This window comes from Propithecus coquereli, unplaced genomic scaffold (genome assembly GCF_000956105.1).
Source record: "Propithecus coquereli isolate 6110/MARCELLA unplaced genomic scaffold, Pcoq_1.0 Scaffold127, whole genome shotgun sequence".
NCBI classification, from domain to species: domain Eukaryota; kingdom Metazoa; phylum Chordata; class Mammalia; order Primates; family Indriidae; genus Propithecus; species Propithecus coquereli.
The window spans coordinates 3,091,867-3,105,901 of record NW_012136858.1 but is presented as its reverse complement, the minus strand read 5'-3'; the positions used below and the strand labels follow the sequence as shown (position 1 = coordinate 3,105,901).

Below are 14,035 nucleotides of genomic sequence, written 5' to 3'. Positions count from 1 at the left end.
CTATATATTTTAGTTGTCCAGCTAATTTCTTTCTATTTTTAGTAGAGACGGGGTCTCGCTCTTTCTCAGGCTGGTCTCGAACTCCTGAGCTCAAACGATCCTGCTGCTTCGGCCTCCCAGAGTACTAGGATTACAGGCATGAGCCACCGTGCCTGGCCTGGACCATACATTTTAGATATTCGTTTTAGAGACTTGTCTTCTCCATGGATCTGAGAAAACAGTGAAGTCTTTGAAGGCAGGATATTGGGTCTTATTTGTTCTCAATACCAAGTTTGGGATCATGTATATTGTTGGTAGCTGATAGAAATGTGTTGAATTAAATTGGATGCTAATTAATTGAAGAATAGCATTAGGTATCTGAATCTTGCCTAAGTGTCCTTTATCCTAGTTTGTATCCTCCTTTGACTAAAGGTGATCTGTATAAAATTCCATTCAGACTCTTGGCATTTTTCTTTTTCATTGCATGTCTAAGGCCTTTTTCATCTCCAGGATTCCCTGATTTAAGACTGCTGTCTAGTATTGTAGCCACCAGCCCCATGCGGCTATTACTAAAAACTTGAAGTGTGCTAGTCCAGATTGAGATGTGCTGTATATAAAATATAAACTGTATTTTGAAAACTGAGAAAAAAGAATATAAAATATATTATATTTTTTATATTGATTATATGTTGAAATGATAATATTTTGGATATATTGGGTTAAAATTAATTTCACCTGTGGTTTTTTTTTTATTTTACTTTTTAAGAAATGTAGCTACTAGAAAATTTAAAATTAATGTGTGACTTACATTGTATTTCTATTGGAGAGTGCTGAGTTGAGGTCTGTTGAAGAAAACCTCTAACAAGAGTATTATTTGTGTTTTTGACACTTCATTCTTTCCTTCAAATAAGTGAAAGAAATTTGTAAAGTTCTTGGCCCAGGTCCTGGCACATATTCATACTCAATAAATATTAGCTCCCACAATTAAAGTTTTTGAGATCTTGCTCTAGGTAGGAAATGGGTTAGGCCTTAGGGATTAAGATAGAAATAAAATATGGTCCTTCTCTACTAGAAACTTCAGCCTAGTAGGAGAGGTGGACGTATAAACAAGTAATTACAATATAATTTAATACAGGCAATAATGGAAAAAATGTGCTAGGTATAGAGAATTAGTGTAGAGGAGGAAGTGCATAACTGCTGGGAGGGGAAGTCAGATTGGATGACTAGAAATTTGCCAGACTGATAGTGTGGGAAAGGGTATTTCAGCATTTGTGTAGAGCTTTCTAAAGGAAAAAGAGGCTTGAAACAGGTGTGATGTTCAGTAAACTGGAGGGTAAAATGTGAGGGAGGATGTGGGCAATTAAGAAATAACATTCTAGTGGTTAATATTTAATGATATACTTTCTATATATTAGGCACTGTGCTAAGTATATATGTTATTTCATGTAATCTATACATAACCTACAAAGTGGGTGCTATTATTGATAATTTATCAAAGGTAAACTGGAGTTTAGAGAGTTTTAATAATTTTCTCAAGTTTCATATCCAGTTGGTTGTAGAACTCAGTCAAAAACTTGGGTCTGGCTTAGATCTTAACCAGTATTTTATAGGGCTTTTTGGAAATCAGATCATCAAATGACTTCAAGGGCTATGCTAATGGAGTTTAGATTAATTGCTCCTGAAAGCCAGTGGTTTTCAACTGTGTAACTTGAGTTTTCAGATGTGCATCATAGGATGCAGTGGGAGGTGAAAAGGAAGTTAGTGGTCACAGCTGCTGCATGCCAGCAGCTCCCCTTCAAAATCAATGCAGCTTCACCTTTCTTCATGTTTTGTGGTTTGATATTATTGAGGATTACATGCAAGGGAGTGATGTGGTCAAATATGTTTTAGATCACTTTGGCAGCTCTACGGAGGCTGGAGGGAAGTGAGCTTGGAGGCAGAGAGACTAGTTTAGAGAGTATTGCTGCAATGTAAGGGGTGAGAAGATGAGGACCCAAACAGTTGTGCTGTAGGGGAGAGAACTACTTAGGATGTAAAATCAGTAGGATTTGGTGACTGGTTAGATGTGTGGAGTAAAAGGAGAGCAAACGTTTAGCAATAACCTTTTCTAGTCTCCTGTCTATCCTGTTCATTGATATGGCTGTTTTATATGTATCTTTATTTCCCAGCTAATGCTTAGTTTTTGTCATAAAACATCTAAATTATTGTTGCTTTAATATTTAAACTAGAGACTCCACAAACTTTGTTACTGCTGCCAGAGAAGGTTTATGGTTTGATTTGGAAAGCATATAGATTAGATACATTGCTCCATTCCCTCCCTGCTGCTTTTTAAATTTACTGTCCCTGACAGTAACTTTAAAGGAGCGCTACAACTCCTTTAAAAATTATAACATACTGCTACACCCAGACCCAAGAAATGGAAAGTTTAACACCCACGGTCTATGTAGTTTGTTACTTTTTCACATATAACTTATATATACTGATTTTAAGTATACAGCTAAAATTTTTACAAAGTGAACATATCCATATAACCAGTGTCCCTTTAAAAAAATACCAGCATCCCAAAACTCCCCTTCATGTTCCCTTCTAAATCACTATCCTTCCTTCAAAGGCGATCACTAACACCTAATTTTTACCCCTTATGTAAGTCTTAGCTACTTGTTTCTTTATTTTATTTTGGGAATACTGAGAGAATTAGGAATGCAAAAGACCAACTTAATATTTTCCCCCTTTCCATAGAACTTTTTTGGTTCAGTGAAACTTCAGAGTCAGGAATAGTTTATTTAAGTTTTTTGTTGGATTATGGGAATATTTAGAAATATGTATCATTTTAATAATAAGTTTTCCTTTTTGTGAAATTTTATGATTTTCCAACTGTTTTCTCATATGTTCTCTTTGATCCTCACAATTTTGTAAGGTTAAAATATGGTGTCATGCGAAAGTATATTACTGTTATTATTTGTGATATATAAAACCAATTTTATATATTGGTTTACAATATAAAATATTATATATCACCAAGTAGTACAGTTTATTTCCCCAGAATTAATTAATTTTATTTTTCTTTAAAAATAATTTTTATGCAGGTTCTTGAATTAGTGTTGGAAAACTTTGTTTATCCATGGTACAGGTATGTTCTTTCTGTAAGATCTTTTTTGTTTAATATAGTGAATACCATTAAGCTAAGCATGCTAATGATGTGTTTTCAGTGTAGGCCAGGATTTCTCAACTTTGTTACTACTGACATTTTAGGCCAAATAATTCTTTGTTGTGGAGTCCTGTACTTTCATTATAGGATATTTAATAGCACCCCTGGCTTCTTCTCATGCTAGGAGCATGGGGCAACCCCTACCCCCCGCAAGTTTTAACCACTAAAAATGTCTTCAGAGCTTGCCAAATGATATCTGGAAGGTGTAATTGGCCCCAGTTAAGAACCATTGATGTAGGCAATCTATTAATAATTTAGTGGTAGTAAAGAGGAAGAAAACCTAGGTTGCTTTTTGAAAGAAAAGTAACTTATAGAATTTATCACTCTTAAATGTAGTGATTTAATAATTTTGTACACAGTTTTCACATTTGAAATAATTATACCTTTGGGAGAAAAATCTATATTCAGATGTTTCATTAAATTAAAAGATAACTTCACTAGTTTTCCTGAAAAATTAATTTTTTTTCCAAAATAACTTTGTTTTTGGTGTATGCTGTGTATGTACAAGGGCCCTGTGCCTTGTAAGATATAGAAAATACTCTAGATCTAAGAAAACATCTAGTTTGAGAATCAAAGAGAGATCCAACTTATTTAATAAATACATATTTCCTTAAATAAACATCATTTGTTTAATATATATTTGAACACTTACAGCTATATGACTTATAAATGTAAAGTTTGGTGATACCACCCTAATTTTATATTCATTCAGTATAGTTTGAATTTTCTAATTAAAAAAATGCTAGAAGTTGTGTTCATCCTGAATGTGTTAAAACAAATTTTATATCCAGTTTATATACCATATTTTCCTGAAAAGCTGTGTAAATTAAATTTTGATATTGAGTTCTATCTTAAATATCAGACATTTGCCATTTTTATTTTAAGTTTTTTTCTTTTTTTTTTTTTTTTGAGACAGGGTCTTGGTCTGTTACCCTGGCTAGAGTGCAGTGGTGTCATCATAGCTCACTGCAATCTCAAACTCCTGGGCTCAAGTGATCCTCTTGCCTCAGCCTCCCTTGTAGCTGGGACTACAGGTGCATGCCACCATGCCTGGCTCATTTTTGTAAGTTTTGTAGCGAGAGGGTCTCGCTGTGTTGCCCAGGCTGGTTTTGAATTCCTGGGCTAAAGTAACCCTCACACCTTGGCCTCCCAAAGTCCTAGGATTACAGGCATGGGCCACCAGGACCAGCCACATTTGCCATTTAAGTAAAGCTGATGGTGAGGTCATTTGTAAAATGAATTCCTTTGTAAAGACTCCTTTACCTTCCCCCACTTCTACATTATGACTCTTCAGACATAAAATCTTACATTTCTAAGTATTAAAATATGTCTTTTCTCCTTAGTCTAGCTATTGATGCTGTAATATCCCCTTCTCTGGCATTAATGGTGGGAAGTATGGTTGATAAAATTATCTTCTTATTCTGCCAAAGGACTTAACTATTAGCATCATCTTCAAGTTCAGGATATTACCATTATACATACCTTTCTTTCTTGCCTTTGATTAGGGAAGTATCCTAATTCTAGGGACCTCAAAACAACAGGAAAATGAAAAGTAGCTCCTTAGATGAAGGTTGTCAAAATTTATGTTAAAGAATGTTTGAGTTTCAGTTCATTTTCTTTTTCAAATAGAGCACACTATTTAACTTTTAGAATTAGTTTATATAAATTATTTTGTGAATATTTTAAACTAATTTAAAATTTGTATTCTGTTGCTTCTCCAAAATTATTCGTTCTTTTTTCCTTTGAAATTTCTTTGATGATACTTAGAAAATGATCTTAATATTGTACAAATAAGACTATGTACATGTGTATGTCTACAAAGAAATATATAGTACAGTTTAGTTAATAGTGATTATGTCTTAGTACTAGAATTATGGGAGATGTTTGTTTTTTATATATTTTATTCTGCAATAAAATGCATTATTTATAAATAAAAGAAAAATAGCTTAAGTAAATGGGGAGAAAAAGGAAGTTTTTTCCTTGGTTTCTAGAAGGTGAAAACTATTTCTTTGAACTTCTTAATGTTTGCTTTTCTCCTCAATTGAAGGGATGTGACAGATGATGAGTCCTTTGTTGACGAACTGAGAATAACGTTACGGTTTTTTGCATCTGTCTTAATACGAAGGATTCACAAGGTATATATTTATAATGAGAAATTAGGGAATTTGGAGCTTTCTCTTTATGAAAGAGACTATTTTAAATCTTATTTTTACTTTCTCCTTTATCATGTGTATATGTTTTTTCTTCATTTTTCATTAGGTTAAAAATTATTGAATCACTCATTGATCAGTTTTGCTTTCTTTAATTTTAATGCTTTGTTATCTTGGTTTGTGAAAACTAGAAATGAAAAGGCAACTATACAAAAAAAGTCATGTTCCAGTTAGATGAATTTATTGAGTAAATGGCAATGATTGTGATCTACTTTAAAAAAAATATTTTTGAGCCATATTTTTTATGTTTGGGTCTTTGCCTATATATATTTGTAGTACATTAGCTGTAGACATACACACTTGTCTATTGCTTTGTCAATTCAATAGGATTGAACATATTGACAATGAATTAGTAGGAATCTTCGCCATTAGTAGTAAAATAAAGATTAATTTTGTTAAATGTTTCCATACTTATTTGAGAAATGAACAATACAGTCAACCACTGTTGAAAAGGCATATAAAAAATATGAATGAGCAGTTCACAAAAGAACAATATAAAATGGCCAGTGAACACTTGAAAATATGTTATCTCATATCAAATAAATAAAAAATTTTAGTGAGATAATTTTTTTTATCAGATTGGGAAAGGTAAAAAAAGAATGTTACTATCTAGTAATGGTGTTTGTGTGGAAACAGGCAAAGCAAGTGCAAATCCAAATTGGTATAACTATTAGATGTGAGGGGAGTTTAATAATCTTTATTAAGACTTAAAAATGTCTATACTCCAAATTTAATTCCATTTTTTGGTAATAAATGTTAAGGATATGATCAAAGATGTATTTAAAAATGTACAAAGATTTACTGCACTATAATTTATAATAAGGAAAACTAAAAAGAAAAACTGTTATTTAGTGGTGGGATTGTGTGTTGAGTACATACAATACATCTTAACTATAGAATTCTACATAGCCATGAAAAATCACTTTGGAGAATAGTACTTATTTTCACGTGAAAATATTTATCTTAAATAGTCAAGTGGAAGAGGCTAGAAAATATATGTTGTATTTTTCCATTTTAAAACAAAACATATAATAAAGCTTGTTAATATATATGTTAAGGACATATACATCCTTATCACTGTTAACCCTTATTTTGGTGTTAGGCTGATGCTGAATTTGGTTCTTTCCATTTACTTCTTTATATTTGTCTTTTTTTTTTTTGCATTGAGCATTTATTATTTTTGAAAAAAGTTGATAAACATGATATTGTTTAAAAAGAGATTCTGGGGCAATTGTCTCAATAGACTAATTGGAATGAAAGATTTAGGAAGAAATACAAATTTTTTGATGATAAACCATTTTAAATTATAACTTGGAGTAAGTCAAAATTAATTTTTCAAAATTAATTTTGGTTGCCTTAGTACAATGAATTAGTTAAAAGGCATTAGTTAATAGAAACCTTTCTGCTATGTTACCCTTTGAGATAGCTTACCGAATTCTGAAATAATAGCACCTCTTACTTGAAGCATGATATATATATATATATATATACATATCTTGATAACAGCTTTATTAAGATATAATCTACATACCACACAATTCACCCATTTAAAGTGCATAATTCAGTGGTTTTTAGCATATTCACAGAGTTGTATAGCCATCAATCACCACCATCAATTTTGGAACATTTTCATCACCCAGAAAAAAAACCTTGTACCCTTTCACCATGAATCCCAACCCTCCTATCCCCTCAGCCATATGCAAACACACATCTCCTTTCTGTCTCCATGAATTTCTTGTCTATTGTGAATATTGCACATAAATGGAATCATACAATATGTGGCCTTTTGTGACTGGCTTCTTTCACTTAGCATAACGTTCTCAAGGTTCATCCATGTTGTCATGCTGTAGCATTTAACAGTACGCCATTGTTTTTTATGGCTGAATAATACCACATTGTACGGATATACTACGATTTGTTTATCCATTCATCAGTTGATGGAAATTTGGACATTTGGCTTTTATGTGTATATGAACATTTGTGTACAAGTTTTTTTGTTGACTATATGTTTTTATTTATTTTGGGTATATACCTAGGCGTGTAATTGCTGTATCAAATGATAATTCTATGTTTAGCACTTTAAGGAGCTGCTAAACTGTTTTCCAAAGTGGCTGCATCATTTACATTCCCACCAGCAGTGTATGAGGATTCCAGTATCTCCACATCCTTGCTAGAACTAGTTATTATCTCACTTTTTTTTTTTGAACTTGCTCTGTTTCCCAGACTAGTGTGCAGTAGGGTCATCATAGCTCACTGCAACCTCAAACTGCTGGGCTCAAGGGATTCTCCTATCTCAGCCTCCTGAGGAGCTGGGACTACAGGTGCATGCTGTTACCCCCAGCTAATTTTTGTATTTTTTATAGGGACGGGGTGGTCTCACTGTGTTGCTCAGGCTGGTCTCGAACGACTGGGCTGAAGCGATCCTCCCACCTCGGCTTCACAAAGTGCTGGGATTACGGGCATGAGCCACTGCGCCTGACCTTTCTTCTCATTTTGTCTGCATCAGTGTCCTGGGAGATAAATCAGTCATTATATCCATTTTATAGAAAGTTAGGAACTTTGTCAAAGTGTCAGAGGTAGTTAATGGGCAGTGGATTAGGCCTGGGTCACCTTATTCCATCTACAATATTCTGTTCTTGATACCGTTGCTTGAATAATATAAATTGGAAGTTTGGGGATAGTGAAAATAGTCATTTAAGGTCCCCAGTTTTTTTTAACAATCAAAGTTTAGTGAAAAACCTATTATTTTACCATTTTAATTCTGACCCGAAGTCCAGAATGGAACTTACAAATGCAGTTCTTCGTGATTTCTTCTTTGTCAGAAGACAAGATTTTATAAAATGTTGAAAGACTAAAACATCTTGTTTATTTGATAAATATGAGAGTAATTTATAATCACTGAGTACTGTGTGGCTGAGGATAAATAAAGAGTAATGTTATTTTGCGATGAGGCATAGTGCTAGCAAGAATATTCCCTCTTATTGAACGTGTTTGATCTTTGCTCTGGATTTTATCAGCAAGTCACTAAAATATGGGGTTTATATAGTCCATCATTACTTGTTAGACTTTTTACCCTGGGTTTTTTTTCTCTTCTTTAATATGGAATTTAAAAAGAATTGGGAAGTTAACACTATTGTGATGGAATTTTCTCATGCCTTTGATAATAGGAAGTTATAAAGTGTTAGGTTTTATGGTGGAAGATGGGCCTGTTAAAGTCCAATAAACTTGCTTCTTGGTGATTTATTTTATTTGTGATTTATTTTTAGTTATTTTATGTTTTGCCTCTTTTCTGTGTGTGCATATAAGCCCTCAGCCCTCCATCACTAACCTACTATTATCAATATAGATTCTAGCCTTTAGGTTGAAAAATGTTGGTGGGAAATGATGAAACTTAATATTAGTCTAAAATAGGATGCTTCCATATATCTTAAAACCAGAATTCATCTTGTAAGCTGAATGAAAAAGTTAATTTTCCAGTAACATCTTACCAACAAAATTTATAGCATCAAGGAGATGATAAGTTACGAGTTTTCTTTGCATGCATTTAACACAAAGAACACATAAAGAAGCAAGCCAGGAATAAAAATATTATTTTGTGGGAAAAATCTAGTATTTAGAGCGTGCATATTAAGATAAATTTTTAGTACTTTGTTAAAAAAAAGATCTAATGTAGCAGTTGCACGATCTAAGAATATAAAGTATTTTAAGTTATATTTTTGAAAGATTCTGAATACTTCTAATTTTAAGATATGTTCCAATATCTTAATTATAGTGTTCTTACCATTGTAACTTAGTAATAATTACTTTAAAAATTTTATTTTTATGTTGAATTTTTCTAGGTGGATATTCCATCTATTATAACCAAGAAATTATTAAAGGCAGCAATGAAGCATATAGAAGTGATAGTTAAAGCCAGACAGAAAGGTAATACAGTTTTTTACTACAGTTTGAGTGATTTTGTTTTCATACATCAACTTTCACCTGAAATATCTGAGTACTGATACATTAACTGATATATTTACAAATGCTGTGAGAGTATGCTTTTAAACTGAAATCCCTTTCAATAGTTTGTTAATAATCATGTAAGTGTGAAAATGCAAAAATCTTTGAAAATTAAATATAATTAGTTAACTTTTAGATATATTATTGATGGCTCATCTTTTTTTGAATGATAACCTATTTCTCTGAGGTATCTTTCATGTCTCTTCCCACTTTCTCCTTATTGATTTCCAGTTTTGACCTATTTTAGCCCATCCTTTATATCACTACCTTGCTAATTTTACAATATGACAATTCTCATGTTATCTCTCTACTAAAAAAATCTTAGTGACTCTGCCATAGCATATAGACTGTATATATAAACCCTTTTCTATGTGGTCACATATTTTGATGTAGTGTTGTCTTTCATTATATGTTATGCCTTAGCCAGGATGACCTATTTGCTATGTCTTATGTGTGTCCTAGCCTTTTTACTGTCATGATTTACACATAGCATAGGTTTAGTAAATATTTTCTGATTGAATGTGAAATCTTCATTTGGGACTTTTCTTACTCTAGATCAAACTAAAATATTTCTTTTCAACAAGATAACTTCTATACTCCACACTTAATTCTGTGCAAAACTGAGATTTTCCTTGTGTTTGCATTTGGAATTCTTTTTGTCATTGCTTTCTGAAGTATGTTCTGCAGAACACTACACTACATAGATGACCATATGACCAGAAGAAATTTCATGGTCATATTTGTTGGTAATTACTATTGTATTCTCCTCCTGGAGATTCCCAGTAAGTACTAGCACACCGGAAGCTCTGAGTAGTCCTGCAGCAAAGAAATAGCTTTAACTTTAACCTAGGTGTCTCAAATTCATTTGACCATCGAACCATTTTTTTCTTCCCTCATAATATCAACTAATAATCGGAGCACATTTTGGGAAATTATGCTGTAGGTAGAGTTGAAGTTAAATTAAACGAAATTATTAGTTTGCCCTTTGATATGCATAATTCCTTAGATATGAAAAGCATTTCAGATTATATATTTAAAAGTTATTGTGTTCATCTTATAGCAAGTAAAAATAATTTTACCTTCAACATAGTTAAAAAAAGAGCTTGAGTATATTTAACTTGTTGAATAAAAAAATTAACTTTTAAAATTATTGTCCTATCACTGGCAAAAACACACTTGAAGTTAGTGTCTTTGTTGTAGTCACTTTGTAAAGGCTACTTTACTGTCAGAAGAAAATATAGGAAAAGTTTTGTCTTATTAGTAGATTTTAAATTTTAGAGCAATTTTAAGTTTACGGAAAAATTGAGCAGAAAGTACACAGAGTTCTCATATACTCTCCCCTTTTCCTAGTATTTGCATCTCGCATTATTTGGTACATTTGTTATAATTGATGTACCAATATTGATATGTTGTTATTAACTAAAGTCCATGGTTTACATTAGGTTTTACTCTTTGTGTTGTACATACATTCTATGAGTTTTGACAAATGTGTGATCATCTAGTCACCATTTCAGCAGCATCCTGAATAGTTTCACTTCCCTAAAAATCCCCTGTGCTTCACCTATTAGTCCTTCTGAGAACTCCTGGCAGTCACTGATCTTTTTACTATCTCTACAGTTTTGACTTTTCCAGAATGTTTTATAGTTGGGATCATACAGTATGTTTTAGTTTCTTTCACTTGGCAGTATGCATTTAAAGCTCCTGCACATCTTTTTGTGGCTTATTAACTCAATTTATTACTCAATTATATTCCATTGTATGGATGTACCACAATTTTTGTCCATTTACCTATTTAAGAGCATCTTGATTGCTTCCAATTTTTGGCAATTATAAATAAAGTTGCTATAAAACATTTTTTTGGTTAGTTTTTGTGTGGGAAAAGTATTTTAATACAGTTTTAATTTTGTTCTAAAGACAAAAGCAATAAAGACAAAATTCCCCTCAGGCTGCAATAAATGGAGCCATCTTTTTAGTTGATCAGTTTAATAAAATCCCCAAATTATTTTATCTCTGTGAGAGTGATGTTATATATATAAGCAGACTAGTTTGACTGAAATTTATTATTGAATCTTTGCAAGACAGGAGTTGCTAATTTGCTACTATTTGTGTAAAAAAGAATCCTCAATTATAAAATCACCATAAAATGCTAGATCAGTTTTATTAATAACATTGTAATTAATCAAATCCATAGAAGTAAAAGGCCAGAGAATTAGGAGGGCTCTAATTTTATCCTAAGAACCCAGTGTTCTAAGTATTATGACAGTGAATTAGACAGACTTGTAAAAAAGATTTTCAAATTTTGGATTTTTCATTTCTTTAATGTACGGATTTGTTTCATAAATTCTTTGGTTCCACAATTGAGCATAATTCAAGAAGTAAAGATTCATCTCTTCATACGTTGTTATCCTTACTCTCTTGATGTTCTGTGCTTAATCTGCCTCTTGAGAATAGGGATTATATAGAAGTTTTCTATACTGTGTAAATACTTCTATGGCTCTTAGAAATGTTGAATATATATACAGAGTATAAGCATTGGCTTAATTTAAATTCAGTATTGATTGTGTAGAAGGACCTTATTCCGGTCTTGCAACCTGAGGATATCTCTTTGTCATAGATTCTGAGGACCTTTCTTTTTATGGTCTGAAAACCACCAACTGATTAGGCGTTAGATATACTAGTGTTTAGTGGGGATTAATCCATGCTCTATATTCCAGCATCTCTATTTTGATTATGTTCCCAATTAAGGTGTCTCTTCCTCCCAACTTTTTAAAAATGTTTTGTCTGATCCTTTTACTTTTTTACCACCTAGAACTACAAAAATCTCTTATATCTGACAGTTGCTGAATAGATTCCAGTCTAGTGATTTAATTCATATATTATCTATAAATGCTTAATCACACTGAATATTATAATTACTTACATATTTTACATGATAACTTTTCAGAGTTAATAACTAATGGCCATTTACTGATGTAGATTCTGAGACTCAAAGGGATTATATCATTTGTTCAAAATCATATCAGTAAAGCAGCAGAGCTCATTAGCACAGCTTAGTCTTCTGATTTTAAATCCTTTGCCCATGACATAAATTTCTAAAAGACCCTTGCCTTAAGTTCTTGCAGGTAACAAAAGCTTGGCTAATAATTTAAAATGCATTTCTTGTAAGGATACAGATAGCTTTCATTACCTTCTTAGTACTCACACTGTTAGAATGCATATATTGACTTTTTTTTGTTTGTTTTTGGTGAACATGCTTGGATTATCTTTCCATAAAAATAGAAGGAAATAGTGCTAAAGTAAATGCCACTGAATTAGGGTTAAGATTCCCTACACAGACTCCATGATTTTAAAACTTGGTACAGAGTGCAGAAAAGGGAAAGCATGACTTATCTTTCCACTTAGTCTTTTGAGATATATAAAAAGGAGAGAATACTGTTACTTTTAAGTTTTAAAATATTAATTTAGTGCCTGGGCTTTTAAAAAACTTCCTGTTAATATAACTTTTATCATCAGTTAATATTTATTAAGGAATCTATTCATTCATAGACTTCTGTGTTATATAGTTTTATACTTGTGTTCTATGCTCTGGGCAAAAGATCCAGAACTTAACCCAAGAAGCCAGTTTGTATATTTGCTTCAAAAGGTTACCTGGTTGATATTGATGTGAAAGCAGGTGCAATTAAAGAATTTTGAGTAGGTATTTTTTTGTTTTTTTCAGAGGATGAACAAGATGTAACATTTGATAACAAAAGCCTTATGTGTGCTAAAAGATGTTTTCTGCATTTTTTCCATCTTTTAAAAATCATTTGCTGTTATTTTATGTAATTTATAAAGTGGAAACATGAGTTTAAATTCTTGTTTGCGAGGGGAAAAGGGTCCATTTACTAATTTATTGCAGAATAAACAGAGAGGAATTTCTCTCTTTATAGTCTGTTCCTGAAAAATTTCCCTGTAGAATATATATGGAAAAGGGGCTAGAAAAGGAATGTCTAGGTTAGATGCTCTCCTCTTTGTTAGTGGAAATGGCTGAAGTTATTTAATGTTGCTTAACTTGTTTCAATATTTATTTTTAATCTCTGTTTTGTAGTAAAAAATACAGAGTTTTTACAGCAAGCCGCCTTAGAAGAATATGGTCCAGAGCTTCACGTTGCTTTGAGAAGTCGAAGAGATGAATTACACTATTTAAGGAAACTTACTGAACTACTTTTTCCTTATATTTTACCTCCTAAAGCAACAGACTGCAGGTATAAATATACTAGAAAAAATCATAGTAGTATTTGTATACCGTGCCATTTGTATGTTGCTTTTCTTGATTATAATAGGAGTACACTAAAACTCGAGGTTAGCCTATGATGTGAACAGTTTTTCATTTGAAACAAGTAATTTATCACGTCTTAAAATGCCAATTTAAGTGCTAAGTATTTGTCCAGTGTTGTGTTGCTTAGAATTTTTCTTGAAAACTGATCGTGGACATGAATGATAAATATGAATAAAATTAATTTTCTTATTTGAGATCATTATATTTTATTTCCTTGGTGTTCCTTTTTAGAGACATACACATTATAACTGTTACAGGCAGAAACACTTTGAATGAACTATATGGACAACTTTGGGTTTCAAGGTGTTCAGCTGGGAA

General features: G+C 32.1%; 1 protein-coding gene across 3 annotated transcripts in view; it reads left to right on the top strand.

Annotated features, from left to right (window-relative positions):
* Positions 1-14,035, top strand: part of SNX14 (sorting nexin 14) — a 95,834-nt gene that overhangs the window by 27,827 nt on the left and 53,972 nt on the right. For all 3 annotated transcript variants that reach the window (XM_012638216.1, XM_012638215.1, XM_012638217.1), the window contains exons 5-8: positions 3,066-3,109; positions 5,235-5,322; positions 9,237-9,321; positions 13,487-13,643. In XM_012638216.1, the coding sequence (XP_012493670.1) occupies positions 3,066-3,109; positions 5,235-5,322; positions 9,237-9,321; positions 13,487-13,643 (374 nt within the window). The remainder of the gene's footprint in view (positions 1-3,065; positions 3,110-5,234; positions 5,323-9,236; positions 9,322-13,486; positions 13,644-14,035) is intronic.